Consider the following 21,734-nt stretch of genomic DNA (forward strand, 5'->3'; position numbering starts at 1 on the left):
TCCAGAAAACCCAGGACGCTTCAGACACTCCAATAACTCCATCTGTGGCACCTTGTCCCAAATCAGCTTGAGGCGAATACACTACCCTCAGCTCTGGATGTGCCCAGATTTGGGCAAGATGTAAAATCACGACTGTGAAAGGTCTACCCTGGGTTTTTTTTGTTTGGCTTCTGCCCACTCAAATTCTCCAGGTAGCTCAGAGGGACGCAAGAACACTACTCCAACTTGCAGTGCTCAGATGCTGCGCACTGCTAGACACGTTCAGCTCCCACCTCAGGGGCAGCTGCTGCCGCGAGGCTGATATGACCCTTGCATGTAGGTGACGTCAGTGAAACGCGTTGGGATCCTGCATTGCTGTGAAGAGGAAAGCGCCCGACGGCAGACCCATGATGACAGACCCATCACAGCGCCGCTGCCACCCAGGGAGAGGGGCTGCAGCAGCTGGGAAGGGCCCGGGGGCGGGCGGAACAGGGGGAAACCTGGAACAGAGGCCAAAAAAATATCTTGCTACAGCTCTGTTTGCACTTGTTATATCCCATCCAGCCCTCGCTTGTGAAACAGCTTCCTTGGATATTGTGTTCGTCACCAATAACAGTAGTAAAACTTTTCCAGCTGTTTTGACTGTTGCTCAAAACAGCTGCTCTGACTTTAGCTCACGTGGGGTCAGAAGATGCCAATTGCTTTGTACTTCTGTAACAATCAACGCAGTGTGGTGTAAGACGGGGATCGGTCTAAATCTTAACTCACAAGTCCTCCCGGAGTCTCACCCTGCTCAGCGGGAATGAGCGTGATTCTCCTTGAAAACTCCGAGCACAAAGTATTTTGGCAACAGGCCTCTCCTGCCTGTAGCCCAGCTGTTCTCGGACGGCAGTCTTGGAGCCACGCGCTGGGAGCCGGCACGTCACAGGGATCTCTTCCCGACTGCTGAAGTGCATTAAAAGACGCTAAAAATACAGAAATACTTTCCCACTGTTTTTTCATGTATGCAACCGCTGCCGCTGCCAAAAGGACGTGTTATTCAACCGTGGGTGAGTGGGTGGGAGGTACATGAGATCATAAAAGAGGCAAAGCATTCCTAACGCAGGACCTATATTAAGATGCAATCCATGCACTTAAAAAAATAATGACAACAAGCATTTTCCAATGCAGTGTCAGCCACAGGCCATGTAAAGCAACACTCTCAAAATAACTCTCCTACTGAAAAACAAACCAAAACAACCTCTTTCAGGGTAACAGAGAATGCAACGGAATTAACCCCAACTGAGCTTTCTTTTCTCTCCTTCATTAATCACTGCTGGCGCTGTTTATTTCCTTTAATAACTCACCCAAAGAAACTAGACCACCTGGTTTTACCTTCTGTTTACAACCAGCTTCACTTCCTCATTATACTACGGCTGCTTTTCAGCACCAGAACATCTGGATCCGTATCTCCGATGTAGCAGACCCCCATTGGGCGCCTCCGCACCCCTGCCTCTCCTGCACCTCATTTCCCCCAGCAGTGAGCACAAACACGGCTTAAAAGGCCAAATTCATCCGTATTTGCAGGGGTTTTCTCAATACTTCCAGATTTTCCTCTCTCATCCCCCAGCCCACCTGGCTCCAGGGTATGTTGGGGGTCCCGTTTGCTTGTTCTGTTCGTGAGCAAAGTCAGCTCGTGCTGTTTATAACTCCCGCTCCTCTCATGGGCCCACGAGAGGACAGAACGAGCTGAAACCTTTTTTGGCTCATGCAGTCTCAACAGTGAGCACCAAATAACCGGCTGGCGAGGGGAAGTTCTGGAGTTGGGAACAGCTGGTAGAAAGTCAACATTGAACCAAGTTCCTAGAGTTCTCCATTACTTAATCTGCTTTCACAGCAATTTCAAATAGGCTAAATAATGGATTATGTGGCATTTGCATGGAGCACCCTCCACCCTGCCTTATTTTCAAGGACTGCTTCTAGGAGTTGTTTCCATACAGCGCGGAAACTGCCCAAACTGTCCCAAAGAAGTGCAAGGACTCGCATCCAGGGCTTTGCTACAGACCCACACCTAACACAAAGACCAACATTTCCACATAACGCACCACCGGCCTGGGTGCAGGGGCACTCAATTTAGAGAGCATCTAATCGCCTTCCACTCTGCAGAAGGGTCTGTTCCAAAATTACACTTTTACCTCCACTGAGCAGGCTCCTAACTTCAAGTTCGCTACAGCCTTGACCTTGTTTCTGTTGAGGTTAGCAGTGTGTTTCTGTGAACTCCAAGAGCAGAACAGAACCAGTGTTAGGGATCAAGGCTATAGATTTAAGAAAGGCTATAGATTTAAGAAAGCACTAAAGCCTGGAATATCAGCTCTCCCTGCTCCTGGCTTTGCTGGCAGCTCTTGTATCGATCTCAGACACCACGTGTGAATCTGCCACTCGCAGGACCCCTGGGCGATGGCCAAGCCACCACGGGAGTAAGAACAGTCTGACTACAGGATGCCCTTGCCTGTGCTCCATCCGTGTTCTCCACCACTGACTCCCAGGTCCCATCAGCTCAGCTCACAAGCCAGAACAAGCTCCCTCCCAACTGCCAGCACCGAACCCAGCTACCTTGGGGGGGGAAGAAAAAGTGAGAATGCTCTTCTTGCTTCATATTCACGTAAAACCTCTTCCCCCTCCACTCGCAGGAAGGCATGAGTGGGGGGACACAAGCTCACACCACTGCAGCAGTTCTGTGGCATCATCGGGACTGATCATTCCTGATCAGTCCATGTCCAAGGACCCCAGGAAACCAGCTAAGGACCAAGCCAAAGAGGATTTGTAAGATGGGTTTGGGCTTGTGGCTGCATCCAAAGGGCTGGGAAAGGTGTGTTTTGGAGCTGAGTTCGCTGCTTGCAAAGTGCTTTTGGGGTTAAGGCTGTAAGGTAGAAGCAACATAATAAAATACGTAACTGGTTGTCTTTCCCACTCCAAGACTGGCAGTAGATACAGCAGTCAAAGCACAGCTATTCCCCAACTCCAAGCGGTGAATTATCATGGATAATACCTGCTCTCCTTCTGTCACAGGCTCTCAAGGCACCTTCCCAGGCTGCTGCAGCACGCTGTACAACAGCCTATTGCAAGAGAAAAAACCACCACCCCCGTTTCACAGACAGACAGCAGAGGCACGAGGACTTGCCCAGGCTGAGCCTGGCAGGGCTAAACCTAACCCCAAGCAATCCTGGATCTACTCTCACCTCTGAACAACAGAGGAGGCAGATTCAGGAGTGACAGCTCTCATTTCCTTGCTCAATCCACTAAACATCACTCTCAGGGCTCAAAGAAAACCAAAAGTCCCATTTCGAAGGCAGTTGAAAGGGAAAATGATCATCTCAGAGTAGTAATAAAGCGTCACAGCAGCGGGACTCGCTGCTGTCCTTTATATGACCAATATGATGCTGCCAAAACTGGGTCAGTGCAAGAATCAAGACGACCATCCCCAGTCACAGACACTACCCCTAGATCACAGTAGCGTTAGGTGCCCAGGACACCTTTCCTGGCAGGAAAGGGACATGCTGGGTGCTGCCAGGAGCAATGAAACAGACCTTACCAACCCGAAGTTTATTGCATCTACCAGCACAATAAGCCGTGCAAAGCACAGTGGCTCTGTGAACCTGATTTCTTCACCGATCCAAAAGGCACTTACTGCAATTTAGATACATTAATGACTGCAGCAATGTTCCTGCTATTACTGGCACTGTAATAGCACACAAAAGTCCTAAGCAGAATCAGCTGCTCTGTCAGGCACTTGTATTAACACAAAAACAAATGCTGCTCTGGAGAGGCTGCAGTCTAATTTCCCCCTTGGGATCACTGTTTTTGGGAACACACGGGTAGATTCAGTGGCAGCCAGGGAAGGACGGTGACGGGAAGGAACTGGGATACGAGACTTTTATTCCCTGCAGTGACATAAACTCAGTGCCTTCACCTCTCTCTGCTCTCTTCTCCCCCCTTGTAAACCAGGGCTGGCTTCTAGCTCACACGAGTGCAGTGAAACAAAATCCATTCACATTTGCCAAGAGTTTTGAGATCCGTAGATGACAGGCATTACACGCAGCGCAAGTCCTGAGTGTGATTTAGTTACACGGTGCATTCACGTTGCTCTGCTAACAGCCAACCTTCTCGCAGAAACCTTTGGAGGCAGGTGGCAGCTGGGAAGAGTAATTCAGCCTAAAGCATTCGCATGCATCAAAGCAAGAAGCTGCAATGCCCGGCCAGCACACAGAGCTGCTGCAGCGCAATACGTACCCAGCCAGGTGCGAGGAGGAGGAAGAGGAAGAGGGTCCGGGTCACTGTCCCCACATTGCCAGACATCCTGAGTAAAGGGAAGGGAGGGGATTCAGGCTGCCGACTGACTCACTCCTTCTCCTTCGCAGTTTCTCCTCTCTCTTTGGAGAAAGTTGCACACCAGCTCCTCTTTAAATAGCCTCCTGGAGGGGGCGTGCCCCGAGCTTGAGTGACAATCTGGAAAGCAAGCTGAAATGGGTGCAACAAAAAATGTCCAAATTCCAGGGAACATGAGCAGATTCCTGTGGCCCTGGCGGTTACAGGCCTGCCGGCACAGCCTGCAGCTTGGTTACTTTCCACGTGGGTAAATCAAATCCCAGTAAAAGCAGGATTATTATTATTTTTTAATTTGTCCTCTTTTTAACTCCGAAAGTATGAAGCTTGGGACAGCTTTCTTGATACCCTCCCCTGCCCTTTCCCTACCTACATCCATTCCTTCTTGGCCGCAAGAGCTGAGGACTTAAATAAGCAGAGCTTTGTGGTGCTCAATGTTTTTCCTTCGAACAGGAGGGCAAGATGGAAAGTTCAGCACTGTTAGGTGCAATTAGGTACCATAACGGACCGGGCATCACCAGCACTTGGTGCTGCCAGCTCCCAGAAATGAAAGTTTCATGACTATAAAGACTGCCATCTGAACTCCTGCAATGAGGAGCCGCTTGTTTTACAAGGCAATGAAAAGCTACAAGGTGAAGTTTATTGATGAAGGACAGCAGTTCCCTGCAGGGCTTTATTTGCGCCCCAGGATTGATGCGGAATATCAGACGGTTTTATCTCGGGGCATGATCTTTTCTGTTTGCTACTGAAATACAGAACCGGGCTTCTGCACAGCCTGCACAAAAAGACCTTTAGAATATGAAAGAGTTGCTTTGTGTATTAGAAAAGGTTGTTTTGTTTATTCCCAAACAGCAAGTGGAATGCTGCGGTGGAAAGATGAGGAGAAGGAGTGCAGCAGAGGGCACTCTTAGTCCTTGCTGGCCTGGGGTGTGACAGAGCAGGCTGGGTATGGGGCAGGAATCCGCTGTGCCTAAAAGTGGCCTGAAAAAGATGGAGCCGTGCCTTTGAGTCAGGGACCTTTCCAGGGTAGAAGTGGTGCAAAATCTGTACGCTTATGTGGGCCCAACAGAAAGCAGGGGGTAGGAGCATACGCAGAATGCACGGTGCCATACAGTCCCTGTATCCAGCAGCGTGAGCTGGGAAGTAGGACAGAAGATGAAGAAAAATATAGGGAATGTGTCATGGGTCACCTGTAGTGGGTCATCTAAATTCAGCCTCCTTCCTTCCTGCCTCCAAGTGCAGGGCATCATAGCTGGGAACCAAGCCCGGCATTTTACTCGAGTCCTTTCAGGTCCCTGTGCAGCCCCCGATCAGCCTCCACACTCCCTGTGCCACTGCTCATCCACTGCTGAAAACAGACAACTCCAACTCTTAATTAATTAGCACTTGGAAAGCCCCTTGGGATTTGGGGCTGGAGAGCATTAGCACAGTGCAAATTGCACTTCCTTCTTCTCCTCTGCCATAAGACGAGGGATTTCACAACCATTTCTGTAACAGCTACCTCTACTAATGTCACAACGAAGGATTATGTCTCCACACAAAAGAATTAATGTACTGGAGGTGGTATAAACACCCAGTGCCCTGGAGCAGCTCGGAGCTAAAGGCAGTCTGGCTGGATATATAGTCCTTCCCCTTTTGGAAGGCTTGGCACCTTAAACTATGTTGTCGCCTAAAATTAGCTGCTCACATTTTGCAGGACGTTCTCCCACTGCTCGTAAATAAGACAGGGATAAAGTGCTACACACCTCTGTTCTCATTCTCTCACGCAGCAAGAATCTAAACCACAGCTGAGTTCCAAGCCATATGGAGCATTCGAAGGTGTTATATTTGTGCCTTTTTAAAAGGATGGTAATTAATGTATGGCTTGATTCATACATTGCTCCTTGTCCAAGACGCAGCAGTTGCACCTTGAGCCGTGATCTTCCAAATTCTGCTTTCAGAATTTCTTTTAACCTTCTGCATGACCTCAAATGAACTGTTCAACCAAAATCGTTAACACTCACTCACCTGTCAGGAGTTTTGTGGGGAATATTCAGCACTAAACCAGCATTACGGTGGCTGATTAAGTTGTCAACCTACAACAAAAATAAAGAATAATTCAATTTTAAACCATCCTTACCAGAAGAGCAGCGTAAGTAACATGTGTGGAGTTGCGATTCTGCTCATCCTTCAAGCCACCTTAGCTCTGCCATGGCCAGCCACCCTCCTGCCTTGCCCAGAGACGAGCGCCCGGGTCCACTCCAGCTCCTTTACTGGGTAACAGAACCAACATCAGGTAACAGAACCAACATCTTGCACCAGTATCTTCACTGCAAAGTGCTGGGAGCAGTGCTGAGCCCTCCACACGAGGGTTTCTGGGGACAGAGGAGCCCGCTTTGCCTCTCGGAGCCCCGAGCCAGACTGCCACAGAGGCACCTTTTTACCATAAGCTGAAAAAAAAGTCGAGGAGCAGCAGGACTTGAAGGACAAGTGTGAGGGAGCTGCCTGCACCCATGGTCCAAGATTTTCTTAGGGCACTACAACAACCAAAACTACCCCTAATGCTACCAGCTGAACTGTTCACCCCACTGGACATGGCACTTGCCAAGAAGCAAGAGGAGAACATGAAGGTTGAGTGACTCAGAGTGATCAAAGGGAGGAAACACCTAAGTTAACACTGATTTGCGTCTCTTCTTTTTGCCTGAGCTGCCTCAAGTGAAGGGATAAAGATGTCAACCCTGCTTAAAATCTCCCCCAAGCAAAGAATAGTGGGTGTTTAATTCACCTTATTACGTTCTTCTGGGTTCACTCACCATCCCTGACCAGTGGCTTTCCTGAATTTATGGTAATTTTAAAAAAGAAGACAGTTAGGTAATTGCCAAAAATAATGTAAGGCTAAAGAATAAAATGAAGGCAAGCACACACATGGGTTTTGGCTCAGTGTGATCTCTCCCAGTGGCACTCTGCCTGCAGAAGCCAAAATAAAAAGCCGGTACGAGCAGCATATATCAAACATAAATTTGGCCCAGCAGAGATGGTGAGGTTCACAGGAATTTCGTTTCATTGTTCATTACCCAACTACTGATGCTTGATGCATCCTGCTCACAGGCTCAGGCTAAACTGATTGCCAGGTTTGTGGCCATGGCGGCGTCCTGTCCCCTGCTTTTTGCCTTCTTTTAGGTTTGAGGGTAAGCTGCAGTTCTTAAGACTGACTGAGCACTTTCACCCAGCTTCTCTCCTCATGATACAAGGCTGCAAGACAAGTGTCGCCCTTGATTTCTCCATCTGTGGTATATTACTAATAAAAGAACAGAACCCATCAATGTCTCTTGACGCCGTAAGTTTGCTGCCAGGCTGGGAAGGAGTTCGGCAGGTCCGTGTGCCTTGGGGTATGACAGTGAGCAGTTTCTGAATGCTTTTGGGCTAAACATGGTTCCCAGAGATGTACCCCATGTTCCAGTTCAAGTTCAGTGCTAATTCAGCATCGGTCTAGAGGGATGTTTGGGTCAGATTCATGCCATCTAATCCTTAGGCATTTAATTAAGCCTAATCTCTCTAGGTGTTCTTTATAATCAGTGGAGAAGGACCGAAGCTCCTGACCTGCCTTCTGATGGTGCCTGTCTCTGTTGCTCCCTACGAACCAGCTGTATCGCAACATTAGTTGCTGTAAATTGTCAGGAGAAAGTGTCACACAAAGGCAGCACCACAGCTCAGCAAAGGCCAAATGCTACAGCAAATCTGACTCCAATCTGGGTGGGAAAGGGCAGGAAAACCCACCCCTCCCCACTTGAGCACAGCCTTGGGATGAAATCCTGACTGCACGGAAACACCAGAGATAGGATTCCCCTCTCCGCCTGGCTTGCCAGATACTACAGCCCTGAGGGCACACTGCTGTGCTCATCCTTTAAGGGACATCAAGCAGGGAACAAATTTTGTCCCTGGCTGCAGAGTTCACTAATGAAGTCTACAGTTATTTTGGTTCTGGGAGGAACACTCCATTGTATTTGAGGATTTATTGTGAAATTGAAGCCTATCAAGGGACGCAAAACTTCGGGATGGGTGGGGTGCCTGTTGATGTCCTTATAAAGGAAGTAAATATATAAAAACACTCTTGGCATCATGAGTTCAGAAAGAGCCAGTGCTTAGACACAGAGCTTGCCAGCAAAAGCACACATTCTCTTCTGGAAAAAAAAAAATGCCCCCCTGGAGCCTGATCTTGGCAGGAGGCAAAGAGCCAGTTCTGCAGCTTCCCAAGGAGTGCAACCAAGGGCACCCAGAGGGGCTACCAGGAAAGACACCGAACCCCATTTAGCAATGCACAGGATTCCCGTTGCAGAACAGGTGAACAGTAAGAAAGTCAACACTTGTAAGGACATATGTGCAACAAGAGGCATTCCCAGAGCAACGTACCGCAAGTGTTGAGCTCTTTGCAAAAAAATAGGCCTTGGTTCTGGAAGCAGAGCACTTGACAGTCTTCCACCTCTCTTTTGCTCTGTTTCTGTTGTGAGAAATGTGGCCTTTCACCCCAACCCAGAGCACAGCCAGCAGGGAGGCTTTCAGGCAAGCTAGGACCACTCTAATTATCTAACCTGACTTCTTGCCTAACACAGGCTGGAGGATTTTGCCCAAGACCCTGCAACAAGGGGTCTGTGACCAGCTTCTGTGTTCTGCCTCCTGGCAGACTGCAACCAGCTCTGAATGTGGCAAAGAAGCAGAAGTTCATACACAGACCAGGGCTAGAGCTCCGGCAAGGCTGGCCTAAGACTCAGCCCTGCTGCAGAACCTCTGTGTGACCAGCACAGGTCTCTACATGGTAGTGTGATAGCAGGAGATCTTCTGGTACCCTTAACCACTGCAAAATTTGGATACAAATGTCAGCCACCATCATGGCCAGGAGCATTTGTGCCAAGGCATTGGCTTGCACAGAGCTGGAGGAGGAACAGGCCCTGGGAGGAAACAGTCAACTGCACCCACCTGTGAAATAGATGCTTCCTTGGGTTTTTCCACTTCTTAACTTACTGCATGCTTAATTATCCTGAAGGAAAACTGCAGGGAGGGAGGGTGTGTTTAAGGTGCGCTTGGGCGGTCTCATTTAAGGAGGCTTCCTGATGTACAGGACTCCTTTGGTGCACAGCTCTGATGTATCTGAGTAGCCCTCTATCCGTTAGGGGATTTGGTCCTCAGAGCACCTGCACAGATGAGGCACAAAAGGATGTGTCCAAGGTAAAATGTGAAAGAGAAGGTACTAATGTGAGGTCTAGAGATTTATGGGCCACTGCATTAATCACTGGGCTCTGCAAACCCCTGAATAAGCAGCCACTCTGCCATAATTACCAGGAGCTTTTTCTAGCCAGGCACTGCTGTGTCTATATGGCCATATCTGAATGGGTGCAAGGTAAAATTCTCCACCAGATCCCATCTCTCCAAAGACCTCTGGCATCACCTAAGCTCAAAGGCTCTCTGCCCTAAAAATCCAGGACTCAGCCACTCAGTCAAAATAATTCTGCTGAAATCAGTAGGTCTTCCCTAATTTATACCAGCTGCACATCTCACACAGACTCAACAGGCAGGAACAGGCCCCTGAGCTCTGCCAGGCTGGTAGGACCTGGAGGGGTGGGTGGCCTACCAGGGCTTGTGTGTATCTCTCATTAGGGATTCCAACAGGAGCCTGCCCACACCTTTCCCATTCAGGTCTTGGAAAAATTCCAGCTCATTACATGGAATCAGTGAATAATTTAGGTTGGAAGGACCCTTAGGTCATCTGGTTCCTCCTGCAGTTGATTCCAATGCAGAGGGTGGAGGGGTAGATTTCAGAGGCCAAGAGAAGAAGTGCAGGTCAGTGGGGTCTGCAAGTTCAGCAGGGCAGTGCTCTCGCCAGCCTGTTCCTGTATGGCACAAATGAATCTCAGCACGTGAATCTTTGATTAGCTTCCGAGCCTCTGGGGCTGTAACAGAGAGCAAGCCTTAACACAGGGCTTTGCACCTTTAGAGAGGCAGGGACCTCTCTTTGCTGAAAGGAGTGTTAACCTCGGAGTGTAATGCAGACATCTTCGAAATGAGCTGTAAGCCAACTGCTTTGCTGCTGATTACAGAATACGATCTTCCTCCGAAGGCCTGCACAAACTGCTGGGAGTTACGCACCGATAATAATAACGTGTGAATTGTTAAGTGTGAGACTTTCACTTACATGTTCTTAATTGTTTATTTGTGTTACAGGCACACATCTAGGAGGTTGATCTTTCCTATTTGTTTTTTTCATTTGCTTCCTTACTAATAGGTTTTTTAGAAGCTTCACATCACAAATGTTTAAGAAAATGAGTCTCAAGCTCCACAAATAGCCTTGTTATAAGAATGGCATCATTTTACACAACATTAATAAGGAAATAGTCTGAATTTGCAGCCATCCTTCCCTTCAGACAGACCAAACTCACACAAGCCAAGGAAGATGAAATGTTTCAGCAGGCTGTGACCTGCGTGAGGTCTCCAGTGGGACTTTCATGGAGCAGAGTTGGTGCTGCGCTCCTGGGCCCCAGCAGAGAGGAGCTGGATGACATGTGCTGTTTCTCAGCATGGGGTGCTTCTCCCTTCCCCCAGCCCCTTCTAAACAACTAACTGCTCTAGCTCTCTTCCTCGGAAACTTGTGTAATATTAGAAACCCTCTTGATATGTTTAGAGGTGACAGTTTCATTAGCTAGTAGTGGAACATTATTAGTTCTGCCTACAAATGCTGTGTTTTTTCATACCATTTTATGTACAACAGCATTAGTTACAAACCTGCTTAAAGCACTTTAAATTCAGGGGCTTTATTTTCAGTAAGGCTTGTGCCATACTGTCTTTAAAATGTTGCTGGTAAAGCAACCACTATGACAGAATACTAAATACTAAGTTTAGGTCATTTTACCCCAGAGATACAGCAACAGACGTTTTCAAGCAAGTTTTACAAAGCCTCAGTCTGCTGTTGTTGTTGCTGTTTTAAGGAAGTTATTCAAACCAATAATTTTCATCTCTATAGTTTAAATTGTTTTGCCCTCAGAAGCATGATGTCATCTGGCAACAGAGGTGTGCAGAGATGGGTTTGAAAGCAGACTTTAGGTGAATAATATTCACTTGTTTTTTTTCCAATCTGATCCCTGCAATACAGCCATGAGTCAGGTAAAAGAAAAGCCGTAGCTCGTTCAATGTCTTTGCCAGGCAAATAGGCCCAAATCATCTTTACTCTAATGCCTCTTTATGCAGTCATTTCACAATGTTCTCCCTTGTGCATTAGACTGGAAATTAATGACCTGCCTGGCAGAGATAGGCCAATCTGTTAGGTCAAGAGGCTTTGTTAAAAAACAGTTATTGGGGATTCTCAAATTATTACAATTTTGAGCCCAAGGTGTCCTGACCTCAAATAAAGGGCATAGGTAAAATGAAAACTATGGAGCCTGGCTATGTTTCCAGGAGGTAAGGAAAAAAGGCTTTTCCTGCCAGGGCAGCTCTTGGTCCCTTGGCACTCAAAAACCACAGAAATGTTCTCGACTCTGGCATTAACTGTTACAGCTCTGTGTGTCCCTGACATTCCAAGCGGGGAAATAACTAACCAGCTGCACAGACTCACCAGTGTCGTTGCCTTTCCGCTAAAACAGCGAAATGCACGCTCTCCACGTGCAAGTCCCCTGGACGGGTGAAGTTCCTCCTCTGCTATGCTCATCTTCCTTCAGAGGAAACAGCGAGGGCCAGGACACAGCTCAAATGCCTGCGAGCCCCGCAAAGCCTGTTCGTTCTGCTCCAAACAAGGAGGGCTGGCAGGGCAGTGTGGATCCCTTTCCTAGAACAAAGGAAACAAACAAAATTACTTCCAGCTTCTCAAATTCTTCTCAAAATAATATGTCAGCTTAGTCTGTACTGCTATCCTGTAAAAAGAATTTGGAGAAACAAAAGGAATGAGACAAATTCCCATGCTCGCGCTGGGGGTATTCACTTTACCAGAATGTACATGGGAAAGAGCTTGCGACGCTATTTTAGCCGTAGGTGTATTTCAAGGGGATCTCAGCTGAAGAGGCCAGGGAAGAGGCCAGGCTGTGCTGAATCAGAGGGGAATCCCATGAACCAGCCTCATGACAAGGATATAAGACCCTTTTTCATCCTCCACATGAACTAAAATTAGAGTTGAAAGAAAGAATCTCATGGCAGAAAAATCGCCCGCAACAAAGGGACCTCAGGAACAGAAGCATGAGGTTAATTTGACGCTGCAGTCATATAACTAAAGCCAGAACTTTACCCCTAACATTCCTGTGGCAACCGCACAGTGATTATGCTACTCCCTGGTTTCATCAGAGAATGATTTCAGCTGGTGGTGGGGCTGAAGTGATGTGTTCGCTGCAGGATGAACTTCTGAGGTTATACGCACAGCGCTGGCCGTCACTTCTTCTCTGGTCATTTTGAGACTAACTTTATGGATAGTCATCCCACAGCTCAAACAAAGCATTATGAGGTACAGAAGAACATTTAAAGCAGCGTTGTGGTGATCGGCAAGGCTTTTATATTCCAAAAAGATTACTGAAACATTCTGTGGGGTCAGTGCAGCTACTGGCTGTGTGCCTGTCCATCCACAGCAGCCGGTCTTCACAAGGAGATGTAAGGATCCCTGCTAAGAGTGAAGCCACACGAACAGCAGGCAGAGAGCCCAACCCTTTCTGGAGAGGGGTTCCCGGTCCGTGGAGCCACAGTTTCACCAGGTTTTGGTGATCCATGGATGCAGATCTGTGAGCTCAAGACCAAATCCATTCTTCCTTCTCAGACTTAAGGCCCAAAATGGTGTTTACTGCACGGCCCCCCACCAGGCTTGGCTGGCTGCTGGTACAGCTTGTGCCAGTGTCTGCTCAGCTCTTTCCCACACTCAGAACCTCATTTCTGCTGTTCCGCAGGCTACAGCAGAACTAGCCTTTAGGGGAGATGTGTCAGTGCCTGCAAGCTCGGTCTCATCTGCTGCCGTGAGCTCGATACAGCCTGTCCTCCAAAGCCAGCGCTGGGAGGTCATCGCTTGCCTTGGGTTCGAATGCCAGAAATACCCAACTCAGCGGAGTTTTCTGGCTCCAAAGCTGCCACTTCCATAGGAGCCTCAGGGGAGGGGAAGGGATAGGCTTCGCTTAACTGTTTTGTTTTTAAAGTAGCACTCTCTCACCCTATTTTTGTCCCAGGTTGTTTTAATTGGACAGCTCTAATGCTCTTTGCAGCTCCTTCAAAAGGAAGGAGAGAGCAGACCCTTCAGTTTCACCCCCGCAGAGGGATTGTTGCTGTTCCAAGCCTGCCCACCTAATGACTTATCAGACAAAAAGGAGAGCCCTTGATCTGTGCCAATGACTCCAAAGTGACATGGGGCCAAGCAGGGTTGGGAAGGAGACGGCAGTTTTCTGTCTTCTCCCCTTGAGTTGCCTCCTAAAGTCGTCGTGTCCTGTGAATACCACTGAGGAAGGTGACTGGCATGGCATGGAGGCAGTGGCGTAGGATGTGCACACAGCGTGCTTGGCAAGAGGTGGCTGACTTGTAGCTGGAAGACAGAATAGAGGAGTTCAGGAAAAGGCACCTTAAAATAGTCTTGTTACTCAAATCTCTCAGGTGAGGCCATGAAATGAGCTTGAGGAATGGCAATTCCCATCTTCTTGCAAGGTTTATTGTCTTATTTGGTTGTGATTGAGTTCTTTTCTGAGTGTAGGTGTTCCTGCTTGCACATTCAGCAACACCTCCCATCAATTCATGGCAGTGAAGCCACAAGGGAACAGGTCTGTTCCTGATCTCCTCAGTGCCACTGTCACCTCAGGCTCTGCACTAGTCCAGTCTCTCCTACACACAAGATCAGAACCAGGTCCTTTCTGTTTCCCAAGAGACACAACTGCACTGGGGCTCCTGGGCAGACAACTCCACGTACAGCTTTTAAAGACAGAAGCTCCTAATTCTGGAGTATCTGGGGTTGTTCTGCCCCAGGTGAGAGCTCAATGGCAGTGTGAAGCTCAGGATTTTGGAGGGCATCAGCAGAGCCATAGCAGGAACAGCCAGAAATCATCAATCCCCATGTTTCTTCTCTATCAGACTCTCTCCTCAGATGACAAGAGGGATCAGGTAGAAGGGGAGGTCTATTTTAATGTTGTAGATGCTCTAAAATTAAACTGGAGGGAGCATGGTTGTGTCAGGGGGGGTGACGAGCTCCTCTATAGTAACACCTCTTCCCAGGCATCATGTGCTTGCCCTTTTCTTAGGGAAAAAGGGTGTAGGAGGCATTGAACAGTCACAGACCTTGCACCACAGCAAGCTGCTGGAAAACACAAAGCATCTTCAGTGCTGGGGGCAGGAGCAGGTCTGGCTGCAAATCTTACCCGTTTTGCGGATATACAGCAGACCTGTCTCATAACACCTCCTAGGGCCAGCGGCTAGCATGACTACAGCCATGCTGGCTCCGGTGCGCCAGGCTTTAGTGAGAAAGCTGATATTCTCCTAGCAGGATTTGGGCTTTGCCCAGGGCATGGGAGGGAGGGTGAAAGCATTCCTCCAGTCCTTTCCTTTCCTATGCAGAATGGAGAAGCAGCCAGGATCTGACCCTGCTATTCCAGTCCCAGGTAAATGAAAGAGTCATATAAGCGTATGTATAAGCTATGAGTGAATGTGAGGGAGGGTAGGGGCTCTACAGCAGCTGCATTATCCTGCCACATCCTTTACAGGAAGATATTCACTCCATAAATATCAGGGGTTATGGCTGGGCCCAGAGTTCATGCTGAGTTTAATGGACTGTGCTAAGCCAGCAGTGTGGTGTGGATGTGCGTTTCTCTTCCCTTGCTGGAGGGAAGCTATTCGGGGTTCTCCCTACCTGACTGACAGCTCCTGAGGCAGGGAGCTCTGCAGCTCTCCTTAGGCTAAACTGGCATTTCAAAATAGTGCTGATGTATTTAAGGAAGGGAAGGAAGGCAAACCCATCCATTATCAGTGAATATGGAGTTTCTTCGTGAGAGCTACAGCAACCTGAGATCTGCAGAGAGCTAGAAAACATTGATTAGAGGTAGGGCCTGGGAGGACCCGCACCAGTTTACACCAGTTGAGCATCTGACCTCAGTTCCCTTTGGGCTTTTGGCACTCAGACTGCTAGGGTGCTTTTGGAAATAATCCTAAGCATTTGTCTGCATCTGTAGACCCCTACCTACCTTCAGTTCGGCACTGGATCTCAATTTCTTCTGGCAGTTGGGGTTGTTTTGATGAAGGGTTTGGCCTGCCTGAGGGCTCAGAGCCAGTAGAGAAGCTGCTGTCAGTATCCCCAAAGCTCAACCCCCTCCTCTGTTAGAGCATCCTGCTCCTCCACGTTCCCATTGCATATAACTGGAACTGCTGTGACTGTGGCAGGATAAATCCCCAGTTATACGGCTGCAGGAACTGTCCCTCTGCAGTCCCCTGCGGCATTAATCAACACGCTCCCTCCAAGAGTTCCTTCTTTGTTTACAAACTAAAGAAACCCAAATTCTTGCATTACTGGGAATTTCCGCTCAGCTGTGGGTCACATTTTAAGATTCCTCTGTTTTTCTTTCCAAGTAACAAATGTTTGTTTTGCTGAAGAAAAAGGGAGTGATCCTGTTCCACTCAAATGGGTGTAAATCAGGAGTAATTTCACTGAACCCAAGGGGCCAGGAGCAGGGAAAACCCAGCATGAAAAGTGTATCCTGCCCATTTCTATGACCGTATGAAGACCAGATTTCTTAATTCCTTTACCCACCACTGCTTTTGTTCTCATCCCACCCTTGCCCTGTCTCCCTATTAGAAAGAATGTCATGATTGGGATCTCAAAGAGCAGTTATCACTAGATGTTTGGTTGGGTTTTGTTGTTGTTTTTTTTTTAATAAATAGATGATGTTCTCCAGATGCTAAAGAACCAAGTAGGCTTCAGATGATTGCCTCTGCTCCCATTTACACAGCTATAAATCCTGAGCCAGTCCACTTACTTCAGGAGACTAATGCCAGATGCAAGCAGAGGAACGAAGATCAGCATCCAACCCTGAGCTACTAAAAGCAAACTGACCAATTGCATTTCTTAGAGAAACTTTTACAGTGATTAATGACAGACAGACAAACAAAAGAGGGGCCTTGGGACACATTTCTCTAAGTCACAACAATTTTCATTTAAGCAACTGGGACATTTCTAAAACCCAAAACAAGAGAGACAAAACTATTTACTGTGCTCAACTGACCTAGTTTATTTTTTTTTTTCTTTTTAAGAAGATACATACTTACTGGGAACATGAATGAAAAAGTCCTGTTCACAACTTTGCCTTGACATTGCCTGAACTAAAAGTCATTTGGGTTTAAGTCAACATGAGTCAGGCATCAGGCAAAAAGAAGAGTTCCCACAGCCCCAGGTCAGGAACCGGTGCCCTTTAATACAACTGCTGCTGCTCTCAGTGATGCCAGGAGTCCAGGCAGACTCAAGGGAGCTTTTCTAGATTTATGCAGCTTCTGCAGAAACCAGAATCGGGTGTTAGTTCTGAGATCTTTTGCTCTCATGGATCCAGTTGTGTACAATTAGTTGCAACTGCATTTTAGTTCCATTTCAGTGGGCCAGGTGTAACCCTGGTTAGAGTTTGGGGTCTGGGGAGCACTGGGTGGGAGAAAGTCTTGCAGGAAAGGCCTTGTGATCCTCCCAAAGAGTGGCTGAGAAGCAGAAATTTCCATGCAAAATGTTCATCTTTGCACATTCATCCAGCTCCTCACAACTGCAAGATCACCTGCACACTTTTTCTGACTAATTTAGGTTTGATATACAATTAAGTCTCCTGTTTATGTCCCTCTGAAGTGAATCGTGGACATTTGTGTTGTGTTGATACAAATTTATGAACAAAGTTAGTTGATTCTTCAAATGGTTCCCAGATCCTGTTTACAAATTCTTTTATACTTTAGATCAGATGTGTCAGCATGAGCCAGGACACCTTTCATTGTTCGGGTAGCGCAAAGCAGCCATAAGCCTGGTTTAGTCAGCCAGTTAAAGTGGATTTACTGGTGCTTTGGACTTGAAGCTGCTCAGCCAGCCAGAGGGTATCAGTGAATACTGTCTGCATGTGGCACGTTTCAGATGGATCCTTACAAAAAATGCATACTTTTCTAAGAGAGATGTTTGTCACACTTTATGTTCTCTTCCTTCTGTAAACATAGTGTGTTTTATTGAAAACAGCTGGATTTGCACCGGTGTCAAAAGAATTTACGGTCTGTGCTGGTCTTGTTCTGACAGTTACAGGTGTCAAAGATGGTCAGAGAAGGACTTTTTCCTTTGAAGGTGCAAAATGGATGCGGCAAGAAAACTGCATTTTAGACACACGTACAATCTCTTATATCGGAGTGTCTGGGCATGTTAAAATCTTTTTCACATGGCTTAGTGTTTACTGCTGTCAGAGGTGGATAGCCTCAGAGCAGCTGTTTGGCTCATTAGCTCTCAGACATGGAGAATGTTTGTCCTGGGAACAGTATTTATAACCTTCCTAGGCAAACGAGAGCCAAGATATTTCAAAACACGGTTTGTACTGGAGTGATATCTCTCCTCCCAAATAACCCACTGCAAAAGTTTCTAACTAGTCACTGGGATTACCAAGACAGCAGGGAATCTTGGGGCGGGGGGGGGGGGAAGTGTATTCTAGATTTTGTAGGCCAATCCTGCTTTTGGTTAGGGTAAAGAAAGAATAAGTTTCTTGAATTGACAGATCTACAGTGTTATCTGGCCAAAGCAAGTTAAGAAAGAATCAGTTCCCATTTCTTTTAGGAGAAGAAAGTTTGTGCAGTGGGAGAGTTAGAACGAACTGTTTGCTAATGCAGTCTTTTATGAAAAGTCACTAGAAAGCCTCACCTGTGCCTTCTTAAGTGTTTAAGGGCTGCAGTAGCCTATTTGCATCACCAAAGACATCTAGATCTCATCAACAAAAACTTGGGTGACAAGACAGAGAAGAAAAGGATTTTCTGCAGAATCAGTCACTTTCCTATATTTCCCTTGCCACCTTTAAGATTCAGGTATTTAAAACCTTGTGGCCCAAAGGAGAACTGCTTTCAAATAAACTGATAAGTATCTATTTGGAGATCTTCTGGCAAGTTTTATAGTATCACAGGGTTTCTTAAGAAGCTTTTCCAGTGCTTGAGAGCACATATTTTCTTTCCCCACAGAAAAGCAGCAGCTATTTGACATTCCACTCCTCAAGGTGCCTAGTTCCCGCTGCACTAACACCACGTCTCTGAATGATGGATTTCTGTGACCAGCACTATCCAAATAAAGGGAGCCGCCAGGCTTTCCGAGAAACATGAGATGGCCACATCCAAGAATCTCAAAGGCAAGTAAATATTCTCCTTTTTAGAGATGAGAGATAAACAACTATTCAGCAGCAGCTGTGAAGACAAGTTTTGACCCACATCCCCACATTTTCACTAGCAGCTGGTGATCTAGGGTCTTTTCCAATCTTGTGATATATGATTTTTTTTATGCTAAATAAGTTGTGAAGAATCACCCTCAATTTAAAACCACTCTTTTAAAAACTGAATCTCAAGTCTTTTATATCCTACTGCTTTCTTTATTCTGGACCATTAGGGACACACAGCCACTCTGAGCAGATAGAGACTCCAAATGTCCTTTCACATAGGCTGATACAAGTGAGAATACTCAGAAGACAACACAGCTATGCCACAGTGAAACAGGTACAGTCGTTTTCATGAGATAATTCCCACTAAATATTCCTAGCTTGATTTCCAATCACACAAAATGATCTGGTCACTTTGCCTTGGCCTCGCACACTCTCCTTTTGGTGCTTCTTTTCACGTTAACTGTATATGTGACTTTTTAACTCAGTTGTAACTTTGCAGAATTAGCAGGAACGGGATCAGATGGGAACAATCTGCTACTACTTCATTAGGAGGGATGTGAGTTGCAGTGAGTCTGAGACTAGAAGGCACGATAAATGATAAGGTAGATGGATTGTAAGTTCCAATGAGGGATGCTGGAAAAGCCTCAAGAGGTAATAAAAAATGAAGCAGAAAAGTCTGTTTTGAGAAAGTGCTAGTGCCAGCTTGTGGTGTTTCTGCAGCCCATATGTGGATCTGTGTATTTTTACATCAGCACCTGTCCAAAATGCATCCCGCCTTGTACATGCCCCCTCCATAGGAAATTTCCACGGACACACTAATTCACAGCTGCATGCAAAATGCTTTGCTGTGTCCCTGGGATGGCCCTAACCCATAAAAGACAATTTCAGAGCATGGCTAGAAAATCTTCTCTTCCCAGGGTAGTAGGTAGTGTTCAGGTGTGACAGGAATGACATGGTTACTTTGCAAAGTCCCGCTGAGAACTACATCCCAGGTTTTTACAGATTTAGGCTTTGCTTAGCATTTTCATTTTTACCATAGGACAATTAATTGGCTGCTTCAGATATGGAGAAAACTGAAAGTGGTTTCCGTATTTACAGTGGGAGAAAACAACAGCGTGCCCTTAGGTCCAAGTCTCTCTCAGTTGTTCCCACCTCCTGCCTCAGTTTAACTTCTGCAAAAGGAAGGAAGTCCATCAATCCAAGGGAACACGTATTTCTTTCCTATTTGCATGCCACGAGACTCAATAGCAGTGTGCAGAATGGAGCACGCAGTGGGCACCTTGCACAGCATGGCCAAAGCACGGTGGCCTGACCTGACTCCTCGTTTTACTGCTTTAATCCCGAGCCCCCTGCCTCCTGGCACACTCACACTGGAACCGCACTCAGTTCTTCAGTCCTCCACTCCTCTAGCCCAAGCCATCACTGTGCCTGAAATATGAATCACAAACAGAGCCAAAACGTTGAACTCACAGTGCAGCAAGAAGAGAGAAGAGCATTTCATGTGAGAGGGGCCAAGCCTGCTCCAGTATCATCTCTGATCATACTCAGCCAGCCTCTTTCTCTCTTTGCTTCATTTCTCATTTTCACTGGTGGCAAAAAAAAAGTTGTCTGGTAACAAGCTGGCCTTTCAGCTGAACTTCTCAGACCCTCCTCATCTTATGAATAATTATGTAAATAATTATACTACCATTGAACATTTACCTATTCTGGACATAGCACCTTCCAGCCTCAAAGCACCTTGCAAAGTTTAAACGCTTGGCCCCAAATCCCCAGGGAAGCGGCTTTCTGTCCCTGACCTCAGTGCACAACAGGAGGAACTATAGTGCAGAGGAGAGAGGCAACTTGCTTGAGGCCACACAGCAAGCTACAGCTGAGCCAAGACCAAAAGGCAGCTCTGCTCACTCCCCACTCTAAGCTTGAACCAGCCGGTGCTTTTTTCGTCAGCACTGACAAGACAGATATTCTAGTGATTTCAGCGAACAAAGAGGGCCCTCTCTGAGCGGCCGTATGCTGCCATGTGTTTCCCTGCTGTCTATGATTATCCATGGGACTCCCAACAAGGACCTCCAGTCACTGGCAACATCTGCTGCAGCGTTTCTCAAGGGGCTGAGGACGGGCTGTTTTTAGCCTTTTGTTTATTTGGACAAGTTCATTGCTTGCCAGAAGTCCTCCCCCCACTGCACACACATACACACCCCCACATGCTCTTTCGAGCCAGAGAGCAGGGGACCTTCCATCCCACACAGGCTGCTTTGTAAGGCCCGGCTCTGCAGGAGGCCGTTCCTCCCTTCTCCCTGGAGCCAGTTGCTAAAAGCAATGTTGAGATCGGACAAAAGATTTCACCCATCAGTCGGGCTGGGGAACACAGGGATTGCTGTCCCGAGTCAGACCATTGGCCTGATAAACCCAGCATCCTGCTTCTGGCAGCAACCACCTGCCCTCGACGCATTAGAGGAATGCGATTTCCCCTTCCAGAGGTGCATCTAGCCGGCCACGCAAGGCCTGCTGTGGTGCACAGAGAAAGGTTTCCTCTCCAAACAGCCAACAAAACAGGAAAAGAATGAGCTCCTGCTGTCCAGTTGTGTCCCAAAAGTCCCAAATATTGAGTCCAGATAGAGCCAAGGTGATATGCTCAGATTTGAACAAGCTCTTGAGCTTCCACACATACCAAGGAAGGCAAAGACCCAGATGCTGTGGGATGCTGGAAAAGCCCCAGATCTAGGAACTGTACTGCTTGAGAGATGGATGTTCAATACAGGATCTGTTCTGTGCTGAATGGTGTGGACACGATTATCATTTTAAAGGCACTTATAGGCAGGATGCTTATAAGTGTGCTGAACTGCCAGCCCTGTCTGTCAGTCCATTACGGAATCCAGTTCTCCTTTCACATCTAGTAATGTAAGACAAGGCTCAGGCAGAAATCAATGAGAGCACACAAGACTTAAGTCTGGCTAAAGGAGACGATTCACACAAAAGTGACCATCGCCCTATCGATCTTCCTCCTGTACATTTTCACTTGACTCCAAAACCCTTTCTGGAGCACTTAGCTCTTCACTGCTA

At 47.2% G+C, this 21,734-nt stretch overlaps 1 protein-coding gene across 1 annotated transcript in view; it reads right to left on the reverse strand.

Moving 5' to 3' along the window:
• The window catches only part of LOC104640829 (CCN family member 2), a 42,576-nt gene that overhangs the window by 8,195 nt on the left and 12,647 nt on the right, over window positions 1-21,734 (reverse strand). The window contains exons 4-8 of the mRNA XM_010309317.2: window positions 11,921-12,130; window positions 9,295-9,509; window positions 7,106-7,154; window positions 6,461-6,770; window positions 4,249-4,476 (exon numbers count right to left, since the gene is read on the reverse strand). Of these exons, the coding sequence (XP_010307619.2) occupies window positions 4,249-4,314 (66 nt within the window). The 5' untranslated portion in view covers window positions 4,315-4,476; window positions 6,461-6,770; window positions 7,106-7,154; window positions 9,295-9,509; window positions 11,921-12,130. The remainder of the gene's footprint in view (window positions 1-4,248; window positions 4,477-6,460; window positions 6,771-7,105; window positions 7,155-9,294; window positions 9,510-11,920; window positions 12,131-21,734) is intronic.

Source organism: Balearica regulorum, chromosome 22 (genome assembly GCF_011004875.1).
Source record: "Balearica regulorum gibbericeps isolate bBalReg1 chromosome 22, bBalReg1.pri, whole genome shotgun sequence".
Lineage (NCBI taxonomy): Eukaryota > Metazoa > Chordata > Aves > Gruiformes > Gruidae > Balearica > Balearica regulorum.